Source organism: Hoplias malabaricus, chromosome 16, assembly GCF_029633855.1.
Source record: "Hoplias malabaricus isolate fHopMal1 chromosome 16, fHopMal1.hap1, whole genome shotgun sequence".
NCBI classification, from domain to species: Eukaryota; Metazoa; Chordata; class Actinopteri; order Characiformes; family Erythrinidae; genus Hoplias; species Hoplias malabaricus.
The window spans coordinates 29,178,435-29,205,934 of record NC_089815.1 but is presented as its reverse complement, the minus strand read 5'-3'; the positions used below and the strand labels follow the sequence as shown (position 1 = coordinate 29,205,934).

At 44.7% G+C, this 27,500-nt stretch overlaps 1 protein-coding gene across 1 annotated transcript in view; it reads left to right on the top strand.

The window, feature by feature from the left end:
* mcf2l2 (MCF.2 cell line derived transforming sequence-like 2) overlaps nucleotides 1-27,500 on the top strand; it is a 44,382-nt gene that overhangs the window by 12,182 nt on the left and 4,700 nt on the right. Inside the window, exons 2-8 of the mRNA XM_066647064.1 lie at nucleotides 14,509-14,592; nucleotides 17,074-17,188; nucleotides 17,534-17,624; nucleotides 18,401-18,520; nucleotides 20,636-20,752; nucleotides 20,978-21,127; nucleotides 21,241-21,365. Of these exons, the coding sequence (XP_066503161.1) occupies nucleotides 14,509-14,592; nucleotides 17,074-17,188; nucleotides 17,534-17,624; nucleotides 18,401-18,520; nucleotides 20,636-20,752; nucleotides 20,978-21,127; nucleotides 21,241-21,365 (802 nt within the window). The remainder of the gene's footprint in view (nucleotides 1-14,508; nucleotides 14,593-17,073; nucleotides 17,189-17,533; nucleotides 17,625-18,400; nucleotides 18,521-20,635; nucleotides 20,753-20,977; nucleotides 21,128-21,240; nucleotides 21,366-27,500) is intronic.

Here is a 27,500-nt window from a genome sequence, read left to right as displayed (position 1 = left end):
GTATCGGACGGTGCTCCTTCACTCCCGAGGACAGCCCTAAGCTGGAGGGCCTTATACCACTCTTAGCATTGGACACAGTGGCAGACAGAGAGAAAGAGCAAGTGTGTGTGTGTGTGTGGATGATGCGCCATCTCTCACATATGCTTTTGCTCCTTTGGGGGAGGGAGGGAGATGCTGGAGAAGCGTGGCCTACTTTTTTCGTACATTATTACGTTTTCCTTGAAGCATGAAACGTTGACCTCACTTTTGTGGACAGCAAAGCTTTTGTTAAAGTCTAGGTCCTCGGCAACTTTCTACTCTTCTGACCTCCACGAAATATGATTAGTGTCACAAGGCTTTGATTTTATAGCATTTCGTTTTCAGCCATTGTGCCGTCATGGGGCTGAGTGGATTGTCCTCAGTGTACTTCGACTTTCCTGTGGCATGCTCCAGTCAGAGGATGATAACAGACGTCAGGGCGAAAGGCGGGTAAAGGCAGTGACAGCTTCTTTTTACAATACTTTTGAGCCTTTGATTTGAATGCAGTTACATTCATTCATTCATTGTCTGTAAGCCTTATCCAGTTCAGGGCGGCAGTGGGTCTGGAGCCTACTTGGAATCATTGGGTGCAAGGTGGGAACACACCCTGGAGTGGGCGCCAGTCCTTTACACACATATTCACTCACACACTCACACCTACGGACACTTTTGAGTCTCCCATCCACCTACCAACGTGTGTTTTTGGAGCGTGGGATGAAACCAGAGCACCCGGAGGAAACCCACGTAGACACAGGAAGAACACACCACACTCCTCACAGACAGTCACCTGGAGGAAACCCACACAGACACAGGGAGAACACACCACACTCCTCACAGACAGTCACCCGGAGGAAACCCACGCAGACACAGGGAGAACACACCACACTCCTCACAGACAGTCACCCGGAGGAAACCCACGTAGACACAGAGAGAACACACCACACTCCTCACAGACAGTCACCCGGAGGAAACCCACGTAGACACAGAGAGAACACACCACACTCCTCACAGACAGTCACCCGGAGGAAACTCACGTAGACACAGGGAGAACACACCACACTCCTCACAGAGAGTCACCCGGAGGAAACCCACGCAGACACAGGGAGAACACACCACACAAAAACAGTTCAAATTAAACTGTAAAAGTTTTTAATAAAAAGTGTAGCCATTTGTAAGCCATAGTAATGAGAACATTTCTCAAAATAAGGACCTGATATCTCAAAATAATAATAATAATAATAATAATAATAATAACCAGAAAGGATGTGGTCTCTTTATTAGTGGATGCTGTGTCATAATTATGAGATATGATGTCATTATTAGGAGATGGTCGTTATGATGAAATAGTACGTCTTAATTATGAGCTAGTGAATTATTACTGTGACATAATAAGTCATTATTAGATAGTAGGTCATTATTATGAGACACTGAGGAAAACATTCTGCTGTAAATGTTAACAGTTAAAACAGTTAAAACAGAATTTCTGCTTTCACTTTCAAGCTCCTCACGGTGTGTGCTCATGTTCTAGCTCTTATCCGTTTAGGAAATGTAACACTACGGCGTCGGCAGTCTGCCTGAGAGCTCGATCCATGGCTGTGATGTGCGACACACACTTTTACTCTGATCTACAAAACACCTGCACATCACATACAGCAGCAGAAAGCTGATATGAGGGCGGCACTGTGGTGTTGCTGCTTTGTCTGTGAGGAGTTTGTTGTGTTCTCCTTGTCTGTGTGGGTTTCCTCCAGATGATCTGGTCTCCTTCCACAGTGCAAACGGTGTGTGTGTGTGTGTGTGTGTGTGTGTGTGCGCAAATTGTGTGTACACAAGTTCCATGGTATGATCATTAAATTTGCCTAAGAGAAGCAGGTAACACGGAAGAGTAGACTCCTCTTACAGAGAAGTTCCCTGCTTGTCTACAGCAGATGTAATGATGATACCTTGGAACAGGTGTACATTTGTAGTTCAAAACCTCAAGGTGATTAAACAAAAGGCATGTGGGCAGACTGGCTGTGTGTGAGTGTGTGGAATTGTCCACAGCTGTGACTGGATGAAAGTACCTACAGGTGTGAGTGTGTATGTGAGTGAACGGATGAGTGTGTTGGACCCTGTCCAGGAAGAAGCTATAACCACAGTATTGAAAAGCGAAGCCGAATCTGGGTCAGTGACGCAGGGGTGAAATGGATCTTTCTGTGATTGTAATCCTGGAGAGTACAACATCATACGGCATGCGGCGCGTCAGGATGTACATTAACAGTGCAGCTGCGGTGAGGTGTGTGTGTGTTTGTTGAAAGTGAGTTCTGGGGGAAAGCTGGGAAACCACTAGAGAAATCATAAGACCATCAGGCCTGCCTGGCCATGTGATCGTGCTGATGGAGGCTGCTCTTAAGCAGATTCTGAGGGAAAGCTTTGTCTGGGGCTCCTCCTTTAGGGTGGATCATTAGCCAGTAGCTCCTGCCCATTAGCTATTTTTAGTCACTTCGTTCTCCCCTGGCCCAGAGGGCACACTTCTCTCCCTGGGTATCCTTTGTGAGGGTGTGGACACATGAATTAAAGTAGTGTAGAGATGCATGTGAGATTTGCGTGAGTTCTCCGTGAGCTTCAGAACTGAGACCCAGGCCATCACAGAGGATGAGGTTGTGGCTGGATGTTGTGTAAAAGCCCGGCACAAGAATGCATTTTCTGGTTGGGGTCAGTGTTACAGGGCTGGGGGGATTATTCTAATCTGTTTTACTTTAAAATGTGGACAATGTCATGCCAAAAGACTGTTTTTGAACCAAAAGACTGGACTTTGGACCAGTTTTTACTCTCCCACGGAATCACTGACCACCTCTTTCTTCCTCTTTCACCTTCATGACTTACATTTACCTTCACATTATCGATAACAGGTGGCACAGTGCCGCAGCAGGTAGTGTCGCAGTCACACAGCTCCAGGAACCTGGAGGTTGTGGGTTCGATTATCTGCTCCGGGTGACTGTCTGTGAGGAGTGTGGTGTGTTCTCTCTGTGTCTGCGTGGGTTTCCTCCGGGTGACTGTCTGTGAGGAGTGTGGTGTGTTCTCTCAGTGTCTGCGTGGGTTTCTTCCGGGTGACTGTCTGTGAGGAGTGTGGTGTGTTCTCACTGTGTCTGTGTGGGTTTCCTCCGGGTGACTGTGAGGAGTGTGGTGTGTTCTCTCAGTGTCTGCGTGGGTTTCCTCCGTGTGACTGTCTGTGAGGAGAGTGGTGTGTTCTCCCTGTGTCTGCGTGGGTTTCCTCCAGGTGACTGTGAGGCGTGTGGTGTGTTCTCCCTGTGTCTGCGTGGGTTTCCTCCGGGTGACTGTCTGTGAGGCGTGTGGTGTGTTCTCTCTGTGTCTGCGTGGGTTTCCTCTGGGTAACAGTCTGTGAGGAGTGTGGTGTGTTCTCCCTGTGTCTGTGTGGGTTTCCTCCGGGTGACTGTCTGTGAGGAGTGTGGTGTGTTCTCCCTGTGTCTGCGTGGGTTTCCTCTGGGTACTCCGGTTTCCTCACACAATCCAAAAACACACGTTGGTAGGTGGATTGGCGTCTCAAAAAAAGTGTCCGGAGGTGTGAGTGTGTGAGTGTGTGTGTTGCCCTGTGAAGGACTGGTGCCCCCTCCAGGGTGTATTCCCGCATTGCGCCCAATGATTCCAGGTAGGCTCTGGACCCACCGCGACCCTGAACTGGATAAGGGTTACAGATAATGGATGGATGGATAGATTATCGATAACACATTCATCTTTGTGCGTTGAGGGAGTTTTTCCTTGCCACTGTCACACCCTTGCCTCAGGACCTGTATCTGTACCTTTAAAAGTACAGCAGTGGTGTTAAAGTCCAGCTGTGCTCCCTAAAGGTTCATTACATTCTCTTCTCCAGAAGGAGAGCGGGCTGTCACTGTAGATCTGTGTAGATGGGGCATTTGAAATCATCACAAATTTAAATCTACAGTTATTATAGGACATGGTACAATCACGTTCCCTAATTGAATGTACTGTATATGCACCATTGAAGGTACAGCGAAAGATACCACCACAATGAGCTTTTCTGAGAGTGTACAGTAAACAGACACAATCTCAGTTATTGTATTGGACAGGAAACAAAATCATAAAATCAGAATACAGCCTTTCCTTTGTCTGAGTGCTGCCCACTGCCCTGTTGATTGATACAGCCTGGTTTATTAGCCATTCAGCCCAGATGGAGCAGGTCTTACTTGTCTCTCTCTAGTGCCTGATAATTGTCTGCTTTGACTGTGTGTGTGGGTGTGTGAGGGAACAGGGGAGAGACGGGTTTGACACACACAGATGCTTTCGGGGCCATTAACAAACATTACCCAACAACTGAAGAAACCACGATGAAAAATAAAAAAAAAGATATCAAATCGTATGTCGCCGTTCTATTGTGATACAAACGTGTCCATCATTGTGCTGGGTTTTCTGTTCATTGTGCTCTCTGTGGCTCGCTCACTTCTCAGACATGTACACACAAGTACACGGGAAGGAAAGCGGCTCACAATGCCTCAGCCTAAGCCACCGGTGTTTGGGGAAATACTTCCTCCAGGATCATAAACAGCGTTGTTCTCCCAGGCAGCTGCTGAAGCACATGCTCCAGAGACAGAGCCCCTGTGGGAGGGAAGAGGTGTGGAGAGGAGCATGAAGCACATGAGTTGGAACCAGAACCTAGGAGGTCTATAATTTGGCCATGCTTCAAATGTACACTTGTGTGAAGGGTGTATCAAGTGCCCAAAATGGGGCGCTCATGAGCACCTTGGCTGGGGAAGAAGGAAGAACACCTTAGAACTTGGGCTAGTATCAGACTTGATTCTGTCTTGTGTTTTCCTTTGTCTGCAGTGATTTGATAGATCTTCCTCTGTTTGATTCTGTTCACCATGTGCTTGTCTACACCACGCTCTCGCGTCTCGTTTCCCACGCCCACGTCAGGTGTTTTATGGTCTCCCGGAGTTTCTAAAGTGTGTGTCTTCGCTGTTTTTGATCGAGGGAAGAGTACAGTGCTGTTCCTTCACTCCCACCGCCCACAGTTTTCCTGCTGGTTATGGGAATTGAGCCAAAGACCTTCCAGTCTGCGTTTATTAAAGGAACACTAGGTAAGATTTAGTATTTATGCTCCAGGGCTCCCCCTACAGTTCCCGAGAGTGTAATCACAGAGTGTAATTCACTTTCACAACACTGTCCTGAAATCAAGGAGTTGCCTACCCTCCTCCAAAAGATACATAGTGCAGTTTCTACAGTGCTGAGCCTAGAGTATCATCAACAGAGGCTCTGTTCTCTTGTGGTGAAGTTGTATATTGTCGCTGTCCGATTGAAAATATTTGTAAAAAAATTGTAATATTTCACGTGAGTAAATATTAGTAACGTAACCCGCCGTTAACTTTACCACGACACTCAAGACAGTGCCTGGAGAATGGGGGAGGCGGGAGATACGTGGTTTTGATGGACAGGTCTAGCAGCTAATGGTGATACTTGTTAAAGAAACGGGGTGATTTTTCGGCTTTTCCCATTGGTCAGTTTGTTATTAGCTATGAACAGATGCCCACATTTAACACGTGTTTTTAAACCGACAGTGTCAATATTTACGGTAAAAATACTACCTAGACCAGCTCCGTAAGTGAATCAATGTTCTGTTTCTTTGTCCTCGCACTCACATCACCTTAGCCTCATAGCTAGCTGTGCTCAGAATGGGCATAGGCTGTGGTTGGGTTGGTACATGAGCTATTAATGGGACCCAGGTTGACAGCCTATATCTCATAAATATGGGCTGTCTCTATGTATGGTTTGTCTTAATGTTTTCAGGTGGGCTGCCATTTTGGAAACCGTCCTGGGCCCATCATAACCCTGTATGGCATCCATATGTGGAGCCAACATTAAATCAGTGGATAAAACTTTCTAGTACCCAGATGGACTGCTCATATGGGCCACATGTGTAGTTGTTAGCTGGGAGGGCACAATCGAAACTGGAAGACGTAAGTAGGCATGTGCAAAAACAAGGGTGTGAAGCTGGAAATATGAGAATAGGACTTGCTGCAAGTGCACAGACTATTTATAGTTTTCAAGAAAATTATATATTGACCAAGCAAAACTAGACAAGTTAAAACACTACACATGCAGAACTGGCTGAAGTTGCTGTTCTTTTGACCCTCCCCCAACTCCATCGCCTCCAGCATGAGGTAGGGGCTGATATACTGCCTGCTTTCCCCCTCCTGAACTGCTGATAGGTCAGCTGTGGCAGCCCCCAGAGAGACTCTGCTTTGTGAGTATGGACTGCTGCTGCTTCTGCTGCTGGAGGAAAACACGCAGAAGCTGGAAAAAGTGACCAAAGCCGCTCAGACACTTCCCACAAATATGCGCCTGCTGCCAGCCCGGAGACACAGCTGTCGGAGTCTGAGAAGAGAAAGAGAGGCAGAGAGCGAGGGATGAAGATGGTGAAACTCATACAACTTTCGTCCTGGCAAAGTCCAACTTTCTGCCAGCTGGTTCAGACCTTCTTGAGCTGGATTTGAGCTCCTGGGCTCTCCACTCTGGTCATCATGCTCAAACGTCCTAGACCGGTCATAGGTAAGAGAGGAATGTCTGGCTGGTTTGTTGACGTCCCGAGCTCAGCTGAGGTCTCTGCTCAGTGTACGTTTGGAGGCTAGATGAAAGACAAAAGGCATGGATTCTTAGAGGGATTTAAAGGATCTACAGTTGTAGCTTGTTCACAGTAAATGCCTGAGGGATAAAGTGCCTTGATTGTTCTGCAGTTCTGAGTGGGAGGTGTGCTGCTTGTGCTCACACTGTTTTGTAACTGAGTAACTGTTGTTAGGCCAAACGAGTCCAGCGACACACTACTGTATGCTGTTTTGTCACTAAATTTGGCTCTGACGCAGTCAGCTCATACTGAAGCATGTCCTCTTCGCACTTTCTCATCTGTAGGAGGAATAGCATTACGCAAAGTACCAGTTTATTGTGTTACTGAATGTTGGAGTAGCTGTAATTGGAAGAGCTTTACTGTGATTGGAGGAGCTTTACTGTGATTGGAGGAGTGTTATTATGCTGAGAGGAGCTTTCCTGTGATTGGAGGAATATTACATTGATTGGAAGAGCTTTACTGTGATTGAAAGGGATATACTGTGATTGGAGGAGCATCACTGTAATTAAAGGAGCAGTATTGTTAATGGAGGAGCAGTATTGTTAATAGAGGAGCAGTATTGTAAATGGAGGAGCAGTATTGTTAATGGAGGAGCAGTATTGTAAATGGAGGAGCAGTATTGTTAATGGAGGAGCAGTATTGTAAATGGAGGAGCAGTATTGTTAATGGAGGAGCAGTATTGTAAATGGAGGAGCAGTATTGTTAATGGAGGAGCAGTATTGTAAATGGAGGAGCAGTATTGTAAATGGAGGAGCAGTATTGTTAATGGAGGAGCAGTATTGTTAATAGAGGATCAGTATTGTTATTGGAGGAGCAGTATTGTAAATGGATGATCAGTATTGTTAATTGAGGAGCAGTATTGTAAATGGAGGATCAGTATTGTCAATGGAGGAGTAGTATTGTAAATGGAGAAGCAGTATTGTTAATAGAGGAGCAGTATTGTTAATGGAGTAGCAGTATTGTAAATGGAGGAGCAGTATTGTTAATAGAGGAGCAGTATTGTTAATGGAAGAGCAGTATTGTAAATGGAGGAGCAGTATTGTTCATGGAGGAGCAGTATTGTAAATGGAGGAGCAGTATTGTTAATGGAGGAGCAGTATTGTAAATAGAGGATCAGTATTGTTAATGGAGGAGCAGTATTGTAAATGGAGGATCAGTATTGTTAATTGAGGAGCAGTATTGTAAATGGAGGATCAGTATTGTCAATGGAGGAGTAGTATTGTAAATGGAGAAGCAGTATTGTTAATAGAGGAGCAGTATTGTAAATGGAGGAGCAGTATTGTTAATGGAGGAGCAGTATTGTAAATAGAGGATCAGTATTGTTAATGGAGGAGCAGTATTGTAAATGGAGGATCAGTATTGTTAATTGAGGAGCAGTATTGTAAATGGAGGATCAGTATTGTCAATGGAGGAGTAGTATTGTAAATGGAGAAGCAGTATTGTTAATAGAGGAGCAGTATTGTTAATGGAGTAGCAGTATTGTAAATGGAGGATCAGTATTGTTAATTGAGGAGCAGTATTGTAAATGGAGGATCAGTATTGTCAATGGAGGAGTAGTATTGTAAATGGAGAAGCAGTATTGTTAATAGAGGAGCAGTATTGTTAATGGAGTAGCAGTATTGTAAATGGAGGAGCAGTATTGTAAATGGAGGAGCAGTATTGTTAATGGAGGAGCAGTATTGTAAATGGAGGAGCAGTATTGTTAATGGAGGAGCAGTATTGTAAATGGAGGAGCAGTATTGTAAATGGAGGAGCAGTATTGTTAATGGAGGAGCAGTATTGTAAATGGAGGAGCAGTATTGTAAATGGAGGAGCAGTATTGTTAATAGAGGAGCAGTATTGTTAATGGAGGAGCAGTATTGTAAATGGAGGAGCAGTATTGTTAATAGAGGAGCAGTATTGTAAATGGAGGAGCAGTATTGTTAATAGAGGAGCAGTATTGTAAATGGAGGAGCAGTATTGTTAATGGAGGAGCAGTATTGTAAATGGAGGAGCAGTATTGTTAATGGAGGAGCAGTATTGTAAATGGAGGAGCAGTATTGTTAATGGAGGAGCAGTATTGTAAATGGAGGAGCAGTATTGTAAATGGAGGAGCAGTATTGTTAATAGAGGAGCAGTATTGTAAATGGAGGAGCAGTATTGTTAATAGAGGAGCAGTATTGTAAATGGAGGATCAGTATTGTTAATTGAGGAGCAGTATTGTAAATGGAGGATCAGTATTGTCAATGGAGGAGTAGTATTGTAAATGGAGAAGCAGTATTGTTAATAGAGGAGCAGTATTGTTAATGGAGTAGCAGTATTGTAAATGGAGGAGCAGTATTGTTAATAGAGGAGCAGTATTGTTAATGGAAGAGCAGTATTGTAAATGGAGGAGCAGTATTGTTAATGGAGGAGCAGTATTGTAAATAGAGGATCAGTATTGTTAATGGAGGAGCAGTATTGTAAATGGAGGATCAGTATTGTTAATTGAGGAGCAGTATTGTAAATGGAGGATCAGTATTGTCAATGGAGGAGTAGTATTGTAAATGGAGAAGCAGTATTGTTAATAGAGGAGCAGTATTGTAAATGGAGGAGCAGTATTGTTAATGGAGGAGCAGTATTGTAAATAGAGGATCAGTATTGTTAATGGAGGAGCAGTATTGTAAATGGAGGATCAGTATTGTTAATTGAGGAGCAGTATTGTAAATGGAGGATCAGTATTGTCAATGGAGGAGTAGTATTGTAAATGGAGAAGCAGTATTGTTAATAGAGGAGCAGTATTGTTAATGGAGTAGCAGTATTGTAAATGGAGGAGCAGTATTGTAAATGGAGGAGCAGTATTGTTAATGGAGGAGCAGTATTGTAAATGGAGGAGCAGTATTGTTAATGGAGGAGCAGTATTGTAAATGGAGGATCAGTATTGTTAATTGAGGAGCAGTATTGTAAATGGAGGATCAGTATTGTCAATGGAGGAGTAGTATTGTAAATGGAGAAGCAGTATTGTTAACAGAGGAGCAGTATTGTTAATGGAGTAGCAGTATTGTAAATGGAGGAGCAGTATTGTAAATGGAGGAGCAGTATTGTTAATGGAGGAGCAGTATTGTAAATGGAGGAGCAGTATTGTTAATGGAGGAGCAGTATTGTAAATGGAGGAGCAGTATTGTAAATGGAGGAGCAGTATTGTTAATGGAGGAGCAGTATTGTAAATGGAGGAGCAGTATTGTAAATGGAGGAGCAGTATTGTTAATAGAGGAGCAGTATTGTTAATGGAGGAGCAGTATTGTAAATGGAGGAGCAGTATTGTAAATGGAGGAGCAGTATTGTTAATAGAGGAGCAGTATTGTAAATGGAGGAGCAGTATTGTTAATAGAGGAGCAGTATTGTTAATGGAGGAGCAGTATTGTTAATGGAGGAGCAGTATTGTAAATGGAGGAGCAGTATTGTTAATGGAGGAGCAGTATTGTAAATGGAGGAGCAGTATTGTTAATGGAGGAGCAGTATTGTAAATGGAGGAGCAGTATTGTTAATGGAGGAGCAGTATTGTAAATGGAGGAGCAGTATTGTTAATAGAGGAGCAGTATTGTAAATGGAGGAGCAGTATTGTTAATAGAGGAGCAGTATTGTAAATGGAGGATCAGTATTGTCAATGGAGGAGCAGTATTGTAAATGGAGGAGCAGTATTGTTAATGGAGGAGCAGTATTGTAAATGGAGGAGCAGTATTGTTAATGGAGGAGCAGTATTGTAAATGGAGGAGCAGTATTGTTAATAGAGGAGCAGTATTGTAAATGGAGGAGCAGTATTGTTAATAGAGGAGCAGTATTGTAAATGGAGGAGCAGTATTGTTAATGGAGGAGCATTACTGTGATGCAGTAGCTGAGAGCAGATCAAGGTCAGTGTCTGTGGCAGTAGGTGAGATTCCTGCCTCGTCCTGGATTGCTGCCCGGCTGCAGAAGAGACAGATGGGAATGTGTGAGTTTTGGGCCTGTGCTGAACCATAGTGTGTCTTTCCTGCCAGGCAGTTAATCCTTCCATACACCCACTGTTCACCTGCACAAGCCGCCATAAGCCTCACACACTAGTTTAGTCGCTGACAGGCCTGCGATTTCAGCACCAAGACTCCCTGAAAGGTGCAGAAATTAAAGTATGAAAATGAAGTCAGGCGTTAACCTTTTATTATTTTCCTGAAGATCAAATCAATTCCAAGCCCTTTATTACTGCCTACCACTGCCATGTCCATTCTGACTCCCGACACCATGGTGACCATATGGATAGTTCTTCTCAAGCGTGTCCTCTCCTCTGTTTGGATCGTTAGACTTCTTAATGGCTTGTTTATGATTCCTCTGATTGTCTCCATCCGTCTTGTTGCTAGTCGCCCTCTTCCTCTTTAACTTTGAGCTGCTCCAAACATAACCGCTGCGGTCTGATTACCTGATTAGCTCTGAGTGATTGTTTTGAATGCTGTCAATGGAGCTATCAGATGTATAGCTGTCCTGCTCTATAGAATACTGTTGTATACCTGTGTGCATGGGCACTCTGTCTACCGCAGCACCTCGAATAATAAAGGCTTTGTGTGTTCCAGCTACTCCCAAGGCAAGTTTAAAGATATTAAAGCAGCCGTAAGTAAATCATCTCTGAGCATATCACTTATAAGATAATAGAGTAAATATTAGAGCCTGTAGCTGATAATGTGTTTCATGGCCAGCATTTTGTTGTGGAAAAAAGACAAGGTTAAATTCTTGAACAGCCGACGAAAAAACACGTGAAGGGAAGTTCCTATCCTCTCTTTTCTTTTTTAGTTTTTTTAGTTCCAGACACTTTTCATCTTGGCTCCTGCTGATAAGAGGATGTGTGTCTTGTTCCTGACAGTTGTGGACTGTGGCGACCCACGTGTGTCTGCTTTTGTCCTCTATGATCTGAGGTGAAGAAAAAATAACTCGTAACACAACTAGGCCGCACCCAGCTGCTGGTCTCTTTGAAACGTGTGCTTTTTCAGACCCGACCCGCCGTTCTGGAGCGTCTCGATGGGGAAGAAAGTGTTTGTGCGTCTCGGTAGCAGTGGACGAGCCAGTGTGACCTTCCCCTCAGACCTCCGCCGCCTATTGTAGCTCACTCTCGTGTCAATGGCTGCAACCTCTGGGCTCCCAGATAACATCTACCATTCACGTTCTCCCTGACGCACATTGTCTTCCTTTAGAACACGCCTATGGAGGATATGTGTGTGTGTGTGTGTGTGCAAAACCGAAACTGTGTTCTGGAGAGCTTTATTACTGTACTTAGCAGAATTCACTTTTTAGCAGAGAGCTCTTACATAACTCTGCTGCTTATAGGATGAAGGATAATGTATTTAGCTCAACCATCTGAGGCCCCGGTTTGGTGCAGTAATTGTTCTACAGAGCAATGCAGAAATCCGCTTAACTAGAATAAACAATGCTGTGGCATGTATTACATCATATAAAACTCACTCTATAAGACGTTGGGAGTCAAACCTGAGCTCTCTGAATTTTGTCGAATATTGAGTCTCTAGGTTTGAATCTGAATTAAGTCTGGAATCTCTGGGGTTTAAGACTAAACCCCTGACCGTACTCTAGACACTCTAATGTTGGCATCAATTGACTGCTCTAGCAAGAGAGATTTCCAGTGAGTTAAAATATCATAATTATCATAATAATTAATCAGGGGCGTCACGGTGGTGCAGCAGGTGGTGTCTCTGTCACAGCTCCAGGGACCTGGAGGTTGTGGGTTCTAGTCCTGCATCGGGTGACTGTCTGTGAGGAGTGTGGTGTGTTCTCCCTGTGTCTGCGTGGGTTTCCTCCGGGTGACTGTCTGTGAGGAGTGTGGTGTGTTCTCCCTGTGTCTGTGTGGGTTTCCTCCGGGTGACTGTCTGTGAGGAGTGTGGTGTGTTCTCCCTGTGTCTGTGTGGGTTTCCTCCGGGTGACTGTCTGTGAGGAGTGTGGTGTGTTCTCTCTGTGTCTGCGTGGGTTTCCTCCAGGTGACTGTCTGTGAGGAGTGTGGTGTGTTCTCCCTGTGTCTGTGTGGGTTTCCTCCGGGTGACTGTCTGTGAGGAGTGTGGTGTGTTCTCCCTGTGTCTGTGTGGGTTTCCTCCGGGTGACTGTCTGTGAGGAGTGTGGTGTGTTCTCCCTGTGTCTGTGTGGGTTTCCTCCGAGTGACTGTCTGTGAGGAGTGTGGTGTGTTCTCCCTGTGTCTGTGTGGGTTTCCTCCGGGTGACTGTCTGTGAGGAGTGTGGTGTGTTCTCCCTGTGTCTGTGTGGGTTTCCTCCGGGTGACTGTCTGTGAGGAGTGTGGTGTGTTCTCTCTGTGTCTGCGTGGGTTTCCTCCGAGTGACTGTCTGTGAGGAGTGTGGTGTGTTCTCCCTGTGTCTGCGTGGGTTTCCTCCGGGTGACTGTCTGTGAGGAGTGTGGTGTGTTCTCTCTGTGTCTGTGTGGGTTTCCTCCGGGTGACTGTCTGTGAGGAGTGTGGTGTGTTCTCTCTGTGTCTGCGTGGGTTTCCTCCGGGTGACTGTCTGTGAGGAGTGTGGTGTGTTCTCTCTGTGTCTGCGTGGGTTTCCTCCGGGTGACTGTCTGTGAGGAGTGTGGTGTGTTCTCCCTGTGTCTGCGTGGGTTTCCTCCAGGTGACTGTCTGTGAGGAGTGTGGTGTGTGTGGTTACAGATAATGAAGGAATGAATAATTAATCATTAATATCAATATTAATATTCTCCCCAGTATTTGCAAGACGTGGTCATATTGGATGTCTTTTACGAGTGTATTCATGTCCCTCAAAGTCTGGAGTCTTGGGTGTGAGTTGAGTCTTTAATCTTTAGTAGAATGTTTAATCTCGTCATAACCTCAGGGTTTTTTTTTTATTATTATTTTATTACTCTTTTTAAAGGAGTAATGTAATGAAAAGACAGAAATATGCAAATTGTGAATATGCCATTGTCTTTAAGGGACATAACCAGAATGAAAGAACCACATTATACCTTTAAGTGTGTGTTTACACGGGTGAAGGGAAGGGTGATGAAGCAACATCTTATAAATATACACTTAGCGCTTAACTGTTTTCCAAAGAACAAGGACCTCATCTGTTAGATAATCATCTGTGGTAAACAGCTGTATGTTAAAGCTGTATCTTTAAAGCAGTGTGCCACCAAACCTGGACATTTACCTTCAACAACATTGCCACACCTAGCCCAGCCTGTGCACATCTCTGATTGGCTGGAGTAGATGCATTAATGGAAGGTGAAGGGGGGGAGGGGCAGAGTGTTGATGCAGGTTGGAACTAAACTTTGTAGAAAGCATAACAGGTTCACAGGAGGACTGGTGACCACTCAGGTTTGTACGTTAACTACTCTGTAACTACTCTGTAGCTATGGTACTTAAACAGTAAATACGTAGCCTAAGAACTTACATGTGATGAAATGTCCTTTTAATGTAATCTTTTCTGGAAGCACATAGAAGATGCTTTGTTTTTAGCCTTATGCTCAGTTTTGAAGTGACCCTGGGCAGTGAGAGTGAGAGCTATAAGAACAGCTGCATGAATGAATGGCTTGTTTGAAGGGGCACATCCTTTGCAAATGGAAGCTCATATCTATTTGTGGCTTAAAGTCACTGTAAGTGGCAAACCTCCTTTGAGTAGAGAGAGACTTTCTGGAAGAACACAGCTTCGTTTTTTCCCCTTTCATCATATCTTTCTGTGTGCTACAAACTGCTGATTGTACTGTTGGGAAATGTACAGTGTCAGCAGTTGGGTGTTGTGGTTAGTAATGGGTTCAGCCTTAGCGTAGATACACTGGGAAACAACAGGCACGTTGCAGAAGTAGCCAATGACCCTGGTGTTGCAGTATTCCCTCACTCTGTTTCTCTCTCTCTCTCGTCCACAGATGAGATTATGCAACAGGAGATACGGCCTCTGCTGGCTGTGGACATCATCGAACAGCTTCATAGACAGTTCGCCCTGCTCTCAGGTAGGACTCCTTGTCCAATCACTCTGCATTTGGGTATTTGGGCATTTGGTGGTTGAAATCAGCTGTTCTCTGGCTGCTTTGGACTTTCAAGAACCGTCCACTATGAGCAGAATACACTGGCGGACATCGAGAGTCTTTAAAACGTAGTTTTCCTCATAAGCTTTGGACGAGAAGTCACAAGGACAGTAGGGAGGTCATGTTTCGTATTGCGAAGGCCACTCCATCTCATCCCAGAGGTATTGGATTTTACTGCATCACTTCAGAGAATACCAATGATCTAAAGCCCAAGCTCAGACCTATGTGCAGCTGCTCTAGAACGACATCATTACACGGCCTGTCCACACTGCTCAGCCCGGCCAAGTGTAACAAATGGGAATTGGATATTTATTGTTGTAGGCTAACAAAAGAAAGCTAAATTTGTGCGCAGCGCTTGCGGAAGTTACATAAATACACGTTCCTGAAATTTCCTCCAGTTCCGCCTGCTTGAGCTGGGCCGTTTTCATCTGGTCTCTGAGCTGTATTCAATGGCTTTTGGTTCTGTTTCCGAGAGGAAGAGCATGATTTGGAGCAGATGTGAAGCTAAGCAATGATCAATGTTAATGTGTCCTGTTCTCTTCCTCGCTGAACCTGAAGACTGATTTTCTCCATCGCACCCGCAGTATTATTAGATTACAGCCTGCCATATCCTGACACTGTTTATGGGTGTTACCTCCTGCATCTACACCCTGCTGCCAGAATGATGGTTTGTTCCCAGCTCCTGAAATGATCCTGTTATTGAACTATGACTCCATGGGTGTATGCCGTTATTTGATGCAAGTGTGCAGCTAGTTACTCATACGGTGTATGATGATAATTCACACAGGACCAACCAAAGAGGGAATAAAACAACATGATTGAGAGAGTTTGGAGATTGTTGCTCATAGCTTTTATGCTGCACATGTGTTAGCTAGAACCCCACATGCAGTAGGCTGTGCAACAGTGGAACCGTGACTGTGCTTCATACCTTTGGGATTGGGTTGGAATGGTGTTTGTGGTACAGAATGAAACCTTCAAACGCCAGTAGCTGACCTCAGTAAGGTTTATGAGGATTAATTACATTAAATTCACAGAGGAATGTCCCGACATCTAGTGTAGAGCCTTCCTAGATGAGTAAGAGCTGTTGTTACAGCAAAGGAGAACATACGACTGATTACTGCCCCTAATTTTTAAAAGAAATATTGGCTGTTCGGTGTAAAAGAGAGTACAGTTGAGGCTAAGTAATGCTTCATATTACATAATGCAACTAGCAACATTATGCTAAGCTCATCCTTGTTTGGCTGTGGTTTAGCGAGCTAGCGCCTGACATTGCTATGTCAAATCCCTCAAGGTTCAGTGCTAGAGGTGGATATAACTGAGTGGAACTTCCAGCCACAGCCTTGGGAGATTTTCCATTCCTCCTCGTCCTTGTTACACCATTTGGTGTCTGGCTGGAAGCTGCCAAATCTCGGCCTGCTAGGCGCTAGCCCCAGTCCTGGAGCTGTGATCCCAGGTTCTGTCCTGTTACAGAGGTTATGTAATGTTATGGAGGGAGAGAGGGTACTGCAGAGGCGTTTAAATCTATTTAACTTGTTCCTCAGTTTTTTTTTTTTATGAGTGGAGCCCTTCAGAGCAGCTTCATTCCTCTTGATTTGATTACACCTGCATTTTCTTTCATGATCTGGTTTGGTTTGGATGACACTAAACAAGGCTCTTTCAGTCCTGCTTTCACTGATGGAGGATCTGATGAAGTAATAGATGACTGAATGTGGGAAGAATGCCCCGTAGGATTCAGTTAAAGTTAGCGTCCAACACGCTGATCTGACCTCAGTGCAGTAAGTGTAAAAAAACCCAAAAGTTTGTGGACGATCTCTTGTTCAAAATATCCCCTGAAATAAAGACTATCAAAGGGAATTGTCTACTCTTCTGAGAAAGCTCTTCTCAGCTGCTCCTGAGCGTTGTGTGTTATAACCTAGTATCTCTTATTTATGGCTTGTTTTCTCAAGAGAATGATTAAAAATGTAATTTTGTGTTATTTCTTAAAATCTTCTACAACCTAATTTTAAATATGTTTTGGCCAAAATTGATATTCTTTTGGATGGAGACATAAATCACAAGGAAAAGAACATATAAGAGAGTATTGATCATGTTTCCCTTAATCCTAATTTACTTTGTAAAGATTGTCCTAGAAGAATAACACTACACCTGCTGTGAAAGTGCCTGCTGCGTAAAATATGTCATCAGTTCCTCTCCCACTTCCTGTGAATTACTAGTAAATATCAATGGCGCCCCCTTGTGTTTGAAACGCAGCAACGGGGAGTGACGTCATAGTGAGCCATTGTATAAGGCCCTGTCGACAGAGACGTCAGCAAATAGCGTTTTCTCTGTACAGTTCCTCTCCCTCAGATTTCAGATTTCACAGCAAGGTCAAAGCTGAATTTATGCTGTTGTTTTTTTCTCCTGTAGGAGGCCGAGGAAAAGAGGGTGCTCCCATCATCACCTTTCCAGAATATTCCGGCTTTAATGAGCTTCCCGAGGAGGACTTCATTAATGTGGTCACGTATCTGACCAGCATCCCCAGGTGACTCCCCTGACACTGCAGCTGAAGTGTGTAATGCAGTGTGTAATACATAGTAAACACAGTCAGTACTGTGTTGTGTAGATTTACATGAACAGACCCATTTCATTTTTGAGAGACAAGTCTTAAAGCACATGACTGACACATACACAGTGTTCAATTCATATAAAATGTGCATGGGGTCATAAAACCTTTGGTAGTACGTTGCTGTATGGCAGCGTTAATAAAGCTATATGCTAACTGATAAAATCCTCCAATATAAAAGCTACATTCCAAAATCTGAATGAGTTGGTGTCACCCTAGAACCATGACCGTACTCTTACCTGCACCCTCTTTTACTTCTTTCAGTCTGGACGCGGCCAGTATCGGCTTTATAATTATTATTGACCGCAGGAGGGACAAATGGAGCTCAGTGAAGGCCTCTCTTGCACGGATAGCGGTATGTATGTCTTGGTATGTCTTCAAATATGCAAAGACGCTGACCTGGATGAATATGGATGATGGATTCTGCCCAGGTCCAGTTATTATTACTAACACTACAGGAAACACTTTTCAAGGCAGATACACACATCTACAATGTGTAAATACTAGCTACACTCGAGCATGAAGTGATGCTGATGGGTGCAGTGGTCCAAGCCTGACCCTATCACTAGGTGATCACCTGTTTGATGGTCAGTGATGCCTCAGTCTTCCCAAGCTGGGGGGTCCAAGAGGGCACAGGTGGCGTCTGTCTGAACAGGTAGCATGGCCCCACTGCACCCTTCATCACACAAGCACAGCACTAGCTAGCCGTGTGTGTTTGGGCTTTTATAGCAGTCTGAAATGAGGATGGGTGTATATTGCAGTGACTAATGACTAGCATACATTGACAAGTTTGTTTAGCTGTCGACAGCTGGCACAAGTTCTCAAAAAACTGGTACAGCAGCCTCAGGATGAAAATATTTGAATGCTTCTGGCCTGAAGCACATGTTTTTTTGATATATTACACCTCTGGAAACAGGCCAGAGAGCTGGAGGACAGCTGGCGGATCAGTGTCCTCCAGATGAATAATGAATAAAGAGGAGGGTCAAGGGGCTAACAGAGTTCACAAGGTTAAGGTTAATTAAACACGCCTCGGTATGTCACACAGAGACTGATTTTATCGCAGGTCGGAAATAAAAGATTTTGTGAGGAAGGCTTTAATCCTGATGTGTAATGTGTCTTTATGGTCACCAGGGGGCGTTCCCTGGCAACCTGCAGCTCGTCCTGGTGCTGAGGCCCTCAAGATTCCTGCAAAGGGCCATCGCAGATATCGGGATCCGGTTACACCGGGACGACTTCAAAATGAAGGTACCGGTAAGCATGCGTCAGTGGTGTTGTCGGCAACTACAGTCTGTTGAGCATGTCATCACCTGCATGAAAACACAGCCTGGTTATATTACACCTGACAACAACAAACTGATCCTGGACCTGATCGCTGAAATATTACAGTTCATTTCACCAAGTAAATTGGACAGTGTTTGCCACTGTATAAATCAAAGCGAGAGTTTTTTTTAAATAATGAAAAATGGAGATAGGAAATTTAGTTTGTACAGTGCAACAAACTTTTAAATCCAGAAAATAACTGGGGGAAAGTCAATGTCACATTTTAATTGAGGTTATTTTCGATTGTATGTATTTGTCCATTGACTACTGCATATAGTTAGTATACTACGTATTTAAAAACTGTGGTCCTGATGTACGGGACATGGTAAATGGTTCAACAGCACATTTATCATAGTCATATAAAGCATGTGAAGGCCTGGCGCCCCCTCTGGGGTGTGTTCCTGCCTTGCGCCCAGTGATTATGAACTGGATAAGGGCTTACAGACTGTGAATGAATGAATAAATGAATGAATATAAAACATATTTACCCCAGCATCAATATGTGCTTATTGTCTCTATCCGAACAAAATCTCGTATCTCCATTTTTGCTGTATTTCAAATTTTATTTTTATATGAATAAATGATTAATTGGGCGGCACGGTGGCGCAGCAGGTTAGTGTCGCAGTCACATAGCTCCAGGGACCTGGAGGTTGTGGATTCGATTCCCGCTCCGAGTGACTGTCTGTGAGGAGTGTGGTGTGTTCTCCCTGTGTCTGCATGGGTTTCCTCCGGGTGACTGTCTGTGAGGAGTGTGGTATGTTCTCCCTGTGTCTGTGTGGGTTTCCTCCGGGTGACTGTCTGTGAGGAGTGTGGTGTGTTCTCCCTGTGTCTGCATGGGTTTCCTCCGGGTGACTGTCTGTGAGGAGTGTGGTGTGTTCCCTCTGTGTCTGTATAGGTTTCCTCCGGGTGACTGTCTGTGAGGAGTGTGGTGTGTTCTCTCTGTGTCTGTGTGGGTTTCCTCCGGGTGCTCCGGTTTCCTCCCACAGTCCAAAAACACACGTTGGTAGGTGGATTGGCGACTCAAAAGTGTTCGTAGGTGTGAGTGTGTAAGTGAATGTGTGTGTGTCTGTGAAGGACTGGCGCCCCCTCCAGGGTGTATTCCCGCCCTGCGCCCAATGATTCCAGGTAGGCTCTGGACCCACCGCGACCCTGAGACCCCAAACGCTTCCAGATAATGAATGTATGAAAGAATAATTAATTGCTTGAGTGACCTCCATTGATAGTAGGGAACGTCTGTTTTCCTCCTGTACACACTATACACAAAAATGATGGTCCTCCAAGCGTCCTTTAGTAAAGAATATGGTTCTGAACACTTAAAGAAACCCTTCTGCATGATTGAAGGGTTTTTGTGATGTATGTGCTGTAGAGGGTTCTATACGGCACCCAAAACCGTTCCTCTGTTACTACTATGTCAAGGCTGTAACAATAAAGGAACCGTTTTTGGTGCCATGTGTCCGTCCATAGTAAATGTTACAAAGCGAGACGTTTGCAAGCTGCTATTTCTGTGGTGTGTGAGAGTCGTGTTTGAGTCAGAACTGTCCTACGCGCTCTTCACTGTGGGCTGTGGTCTAATTTGACTTGAACTGAAACTAAAAGTGTGAGGTGCATTTTCCACAGATGTGTTCTTGATATGATCCTCATGTGCACAGACTTTTCTCCAATTATCTGCCGACTCAGATTCACGTTCCCTTATATGGACTCGAGATTAGTGAAGCTGAGGTGTGCGTTAATGCACTGGTGGGCCACATGTTTTGAGCGAAACCCGCGGACCTAAAAAGATATGATAAAGAAAAGAAAATGAACAGGATGTGCACAATGCTACATGCCATCTAGCGGGTTCTAAAGAACCTGAAAAGCAGTGAAACCTTGTTCTGTGGAGTGATGGCAGTCATCAGAACTAATCATACGACATCAGCACCTGACCTGGCTAATGCGCTCATGGCTGTGTGCTTTAAAATCCTCACAGCAGTGTTCCAGCAGCCCGTAAAGAAGAGTCAAATGATGTGTATTGTGTACAGACACGTGCATGCTCTCTTTGTCTTTCAGATCGTGATGTTGAACTCCCTGTCGGATCTGCACAGCTATGTGGATAAAGGTCAGCTGACCTGTGAACTGGGGGGCACTCTGCAGTACTGTCACAGTCAGTGGATCCACCATCGAACAGTACGTCATGAATTAAAATTAGCTTCGTTTCTACAAATTTGTTGCGTGTGCAAGAGGTCTTCCTTGGACACTGACACACATTTCACACAACACACTACAACTACACACTGCAGTAACTTCCATCCTTAAAGGCTTACAGTGCCAAGAACACGTACACACACACACATTCTTGGCTTTGTCTATGCCTCTAAATGAACACAACACTGTCAATGTCTTGTTAACAAGGCCATCGAGAACTTTGCGGTGACGGTGAAGACCACAGCCCAAATGCTGCAGAAATTTGGGACAGATTTAGCAGAAACCGAGCTCCCCAACGATGTGCACTGCACCAAAGACCTACTAACAGACCACACAGAAAAGCATGATAAACTGAAGGTGGGTAAATACCCAATGACCACAGAACTCTGATTTATGTGAAATCATATCCAAACAACATCCCGTAAACAGAAAATAATTACACGCAAGTCTCTGCTCCTTCTGTGTTTCAGGACGAACTGAAGCTAGCTCTGAAACAAGGGAGCACTCTGCTTTCTTGCATCAAAGACCTGGCCAACAAATCTGAGAACCACAAACTAAAGCCAGATGAAGTGGAAAACCAAACCACGGTGGAAAGGTTTGTTCCACCTTTAGTCAAAAGCTCTTTCAGCTGGGCCTTACATTCTTGATCTTTAATGCTTTCCTCTGTGGCACAAGGAAAACAGTCTTTCACTATGCAGCAGCTCCTGGACGTTTGTTGGGACTGATTCACAGACATTAAAGACCTCCACGGTCTCCAAGGCTGCCTCTCCCTGCAGTTTTAAATTAAGTCTCTATTGTTTATAATGTGTTTGATCAGAGGAGGACGGTCCCCTTTGAGAATTGGTTCTTTCCCAGGTTTTTTCCTCCAGCTTCGAGGGAGTTTTTGTTTGTCACTGTGGCCTCTGGCTGCTCACCTGGGGATATTCATTTCAATTTTAATGTGAGGACTGTCTGTGAGGAGTGTGGTGTGTTCTCCCTGTGTCTGCGTGGGTTTCCTCCGGGAGACTGTCTGTGAGGAGTGTGGTGTGTTCTCCCTGTGTCTGCGTGGGTTTCCTCCGGGAGACTGTCTGTGAGGAGTGTGGTGTGTTCTCTCTGTGTCTGCGTGGGTTTCCTCCGGGTGACTGTCTGTGAGGAGTGTGGTGTGTTCTCTCTGTGTCTGCGTGGGTTTCCTCCGGGTGACTGTCTGTGAGGAGTGTGGTGTGTTCTCTCTGTGTCTGCGTGGGTTTCCTCCGGGTGACTGTCTGTAAGGAGTGTGGTGTGTTCTCCCTGTGTCTGCGTGGGTTTCCTCCGGGTGACTGTCTGTGAGGAGTGTGGTGTGTTCTCTCTGTGTCTGCGTGGGTTTCCTCCGGGTGACTGTCTGTAAGGAGTGTGGTGTGTTCTCCCTGTGTCTGCATGGGTTTCCTCCGGGTGACTGTCTGTGAGGAGTGTGGTTTGTTCTCCCTGTGTCTGGGTGGGTTTCGTCCGGGTGACTGTCTGTGAGGAGTGTGGTGTGTTCTCTCTGTGTCTGCGTGAGTTTCCTCCGGGTGACTGTCTGTGAGGAGTGTGGTGTGTTCTCCCTGTGTCTGCGTGGGTTTCCTCCGGGTGACTGTCTGTGAGGAGTGTGGTGTGTTCTCCCTGTGTCTGCGTGGGTTTCCTCCGGGTGACTGTCTGTGAGGAGTGTGGTGTGTTCTCACTGTGTCTGCGTAGGTTTCCTCCGGGTTACTGTCTGTGAGGAGTGTGGTGTGTTCTCCCTGTGTCTGGGTGGGTTTCTTTCGGGTGACTGTCTGTGAGGAGTGTGGTGTGTTCTCTCTGTGTCTGCGTGGGTTTCCTCCGGGTGCTCCTGTTTCCTCCCACAGTCCAAAAACACACGTTGGTAGGTGGATTGGCGACTCAAAAGTGACCGTGTGTGTGAGTGTGTGCGTTGCCTTGTGAAGGACTGGCACCCCCTCCAGGGTGTATTTCTGCCTTGCGCCCAATGATTCCAGGTAGGCTCTGGACCCACCGCGACCCTGAACTGGATAAGGGTTACAGATAATGGATGGATGCATGCTTTGTGACACCGTCAGAAGAATGTTCATATCTGTAAGATTAGGATGATTGCTGCTTGTCCTCTGGACTGATTATTTCATAGGGGATTTGGAAGTTACTGTCTGGTCGAAAAATGGCCTTCTGCCAAATGACTGACTTAGTTATCTGCATAATTAAAAAAATAACAATAAAACACTTTTAAAATATTTCACAGACACAGGTTTCAGGTTAAAAGAGAACAGGTTCCACTCTTTATTTGAAGAATTAAGGCTTTCCAAACAAGCGGTAATTCTGAGTCGCCCTGCGTCCAGGCACGACTGACCATCCCAGAAAATCCACAGATCCAATTTTTTGGGGCCAGGAGGTCTCAATAACTGGCTACTCCTTGTCTTTCCCAAACACACCACACCCCTCGATCTTTATTTCCATTATCAACAATATGTCCATTATTTTCAAGCCTAGTTTTGTAAAAATAACAATCTCAGGCTTCAGTTCTCAGCCCTGGCCTTGAGCTGGTCCTCTCTCACAGCTGCCCGTCTGCCAATAATGCAAAGTTGATAATAAAAGTTATAAACTATCACCCTCTCAGGCCTCTGCCTTGGATCCAGCAGTTGCTTTGATTAATAAGACTCAGACTTGTTCACATAACAAGCGTACGGGTGATTTTTACCAGAATTCTGCTGAACTTCACCATCACTGATAAAGTAAGAAGATCTAAGGGCATTCAACCTCATAAACACGAATAAAATCAGGCAGTGATTTTAAAATGCACTCTTACGTTTGTCCCAAATGCATTGGATTGTGCTCCACTCCAGAGAACCCAGTTTTCTGCTTTTCCAACCCATAACCGGCGTTGGACATTGGGATATGTTCCAGACTGATTCAGCCGTCTGATTCCAGACTCACGGTCCATTCTCGCAGCTCCACAGGCCACGCAGGAGCACTTTGTAGTTCTACATCGTAGGCCATCGGTTGCTCTGCATATCTTTGGACCCCTTACCTCATGTATTTCAATGCTCAGGACCCCAGAGGACCACTCCAGAGCAGGTATGGTTCGGGGGATGGATCAATCTCAGCGTGCGGTGACACTGACTTGGTGGTGGTGTGTTAGTGTGTGTGCACGGTGCTGGAAAACATCCACCTCCCAAATCATACCTGCTCTGGAGTGGTCCTGACCATTGAAAAGACAGAGTGAAAGGTATGCAGAGCAACAAACGGACTACAGTCTGTAGAACTACAAAGTGTTCCGGTGTGGTCAGTGGAGCTGAGAGATTGGACAGGTGCACAGTGACGTATAAAAGCTGTTGCTACACCTTTAATGTACCTGAGGTCAATCGTTTTAAAGGGTGTCCACAAATATTTGGACACATCCTGTATAATACATAGATAAAGGATTAATAAAATCATTTGTGTTTCGTTCTCTGTTTATTTTACGGTGTTCAATCTCACAGCAGCAGCAACGTGACCAGCTCTAAGTTGCTGCGAATGCCAGGAGCTTAAACAAATTCTTTATGTCCACAAAGGTTTGCATGTGAGTGTGCGTTTTATCACTAGCAGCGTGGAGTGATTTTCCTGTACGCAGTGAAAAGCAGGTCACAGTGCATACGTCTCTTATACCCACACTTTTCTCGTAAGGTATTAGTCGGTTTCAGTCATTTTTTTTACCAGAGAAAAACCCACATACGCTCAACGTAGCGGCCTCTGTTTCTTTCCAGTTTTGAATACAGTCTGAGGTTTGCAACTAACATTGTAAACAAAGAAGAAACTGAAGAAAAATACCTTACGTTAAAAATGTTACACACCGAATCAGTTTGCTTTGATGTTCCTGCTGAACACGAGTGAAATGAGTTACGAACGAATCCACTCCGAACTCACGTTTGGTCTAAATTTGATCAGGCGTTAACTTACTTCACGCTAAATTCCTGTTATAAAACAAATTTTTGCTTGAGTAGTTGCTTTTGAATGTGGTTTCCGATTTTCGCTCGTAACCCCCAGGCTTTCTCGAGGTTATAAAGCTTTTCTGGGTAATCAGCTGCAGTTCCTTTGACAAGCCAGTTGGCCCATCACAATTAGTCATCATCTGTGAGGTTCTTGGCATTGTTTTCTGATCTAATGTTTGCCCTGAAACTACAAAAATAAAGTAGCTGACGCAGGAAAAAGAGATTACTGGAGATTTTGGTTGAAAAAACATTAGCAAACGCAGATACTCATCATTGCCCTTATTCGCTATCTTAGAAGATCAAAACGTCATGTTCACACGTGTGTATTTGTGTGTGTGTGTGTGTGTGTGTGTGGGTGGTACATGGCACTTTTGTGAAAATAACTGCGGTTCCTGCGAAGTGAAAACGACGACAGCAAAAACATGCCTCAGATAAATCCATGAGAGGGCTGCGAAGCACACACTTTCTGACATAACTTTTATTTGGGCTCTGTTAATAACACCTTTTATCAAATGCCAGTGATCAAAGCTAGGGCTCTGGTGTGATCTTAGATAGACAGCCTTTTGTGCATTTCCTCACAGTGTTTCACTGCATTGCACGGCTCTGCTCACTTATTAACTGATGTGGTCATAAAGTAACCAACTGCTAGGCTCTGCACCTGATTGGCTAAATGTAGTTGCTCAATACAGACTTCTTCAGAAAATTAAACCCTACTCAACTTTCATCATGAGTGATAAGTTTGAATTCAACCGCATCCCCCCCAACCCCGAGCTTCATATGCAGCAAACGTCCTCTTTGATATCAGGCTCTAGTTTGATGAGGCTGTTATACAGCTTCATTTGCATGGCACGGATTATGCTGCTGTCACACAGCAGTGTGCTGTCACAAACCCAGTGTCCTGGGTTTCTGGGTTCACTCTTTGCCTTAGGTCACTGTCCGTGAGGAGTTTGGTGTGTTCTCCCTGTGTCTGTGTGGGTGTTCTTCATGTACCGCTTTAGTTCAAATCAAATCAAATCTGCCCGTTCTGCACACATTTCATCTCTTATTAATAATTCTGGTAACAAGCCCAAAACACTTTTCGCTACTGTTAGTTAACTCATTCAGCCACAAACAATCAAGAACTTTAACACTGCTGAGCAATGTGAAGTTTTCCATAGATTTTTTAATGACAAGATTGCTAAAATCTACCATCAGCTCCTCTCATCTCCTTCTTCACCTGAAGATTGTTTCCATTTGAGCCCAGCTCATAAACCCCTGGCTAATTTCTCTCCCATTGATCCAGAGCTTATATCAGAGCTTATAGTCAATTCCAACGCTTGTACCTGTCTCCTCGATGCTGCTCCTACCCCACTTTTTAAAAAATATTCCGCCATCATATCCAGCCCCATTTCCCATCTCGTTAATATGTCTCTTGCCTCAGGTTATGTCCCCATAGGCCTTAAAACATCTGCCATCACACCCATTCTCAAAAAACCTGGTCTGAACACAGACAACCTTGATAATTTCCGACCTATTTCTAACCTCCCCTTTTTAGCTAAGCTGTTAGAAAGGGTGGTGGCCATTCAGTTAGAGTCATTCCTGATGGACAATAATCTTTTTGAGCCTTTTCAGTCTGGCTTCCGCACAAAACACAGTACTGAGACAGCCCTTTTGCGGGTTTTAAACGATATCCTACTCGCTACTGATTCTGGTGCACTCAGTATCCTTCTTCTCTTAGATTTGAGTGCAGCATTCGACACTGTTAATCACAGCATACTCATCTCTCGTCTCTCAGCTATTGGCATAACTGACACAGCACTTTCCTGGTTCATCTCTTACTTTACCAATAGATCTCACTTTGTTGCTCTTGGTACACACAGATCTTCCCCTAGTACTGTTACACAAGGTGTTCCCCAAGGTTCAGTCCTAGGCCCTATACTATTCATCATATACATGCTGCCACTTGGTCAGATCATCCACAGCCATGATCTTAAATATCATTGTTATGCAGACGACACTCAAATATACGTGAGCACCAAAAATACCTCCACTCTGCCCCCCTCTGCCCTTATTTTCTGCGTTCAGGATCTGAGACACTGGTTGCACGCCAACTTTTTGAAACTCAACACAGAAAAAACTGAAGTCCTGCTCACTGGCCCCAAGTCCACTCTTTCAAAAATCTCTGATATCACACTTAACTTTGATGGTGTGGCTGTAAAAACCTCTCCAGTTGTTCGCAATTTAGGTGTACTTCTTGACTCCTCCCTGTCCTTCAAACCTCATATTAAGGCTCTAACCAAAACATCCTTCTTCCATCTACGTAATATTGCTCGCCTTCGTCCCCTGCTTTCTGTTAAGGATGCTGAAATTCTGGTCCATGCTTTCATTTCCTCCCGTTTAGACTGCTGTAATTCTCTCTTCATTGGCCTTCCTTCTACGACCATACACTTCCTTCAGTGTGTTCAGAACTCTGCTGCTCGGGTCCTCTCTTATTCTAAAAAATCAGCTCATATCACCCCTGTTCTTCATCAGCTCCACTGGTTACCTGTCTCGCTCCGTATTCAGTTTAAAGTTCTCCTGCTCACATACAAAGCTCTGCATGGTCTGGCGCCAGCCTACCTTTCTGAACTTTTACACTCCTACTGTCCTACTAGATCACTGAGGTCCTCTGAGAGCGGTCTTTTGTCAGTACCAAAATTTAAACTGGTTACTGCTGGTGGTAGATCATTCAGCGTGATGGCACCCAAGCTCTGGAATTCATTACCACAAAGTCTTCGTCTCTGCTCTTCATTTTCTGCCTTTAA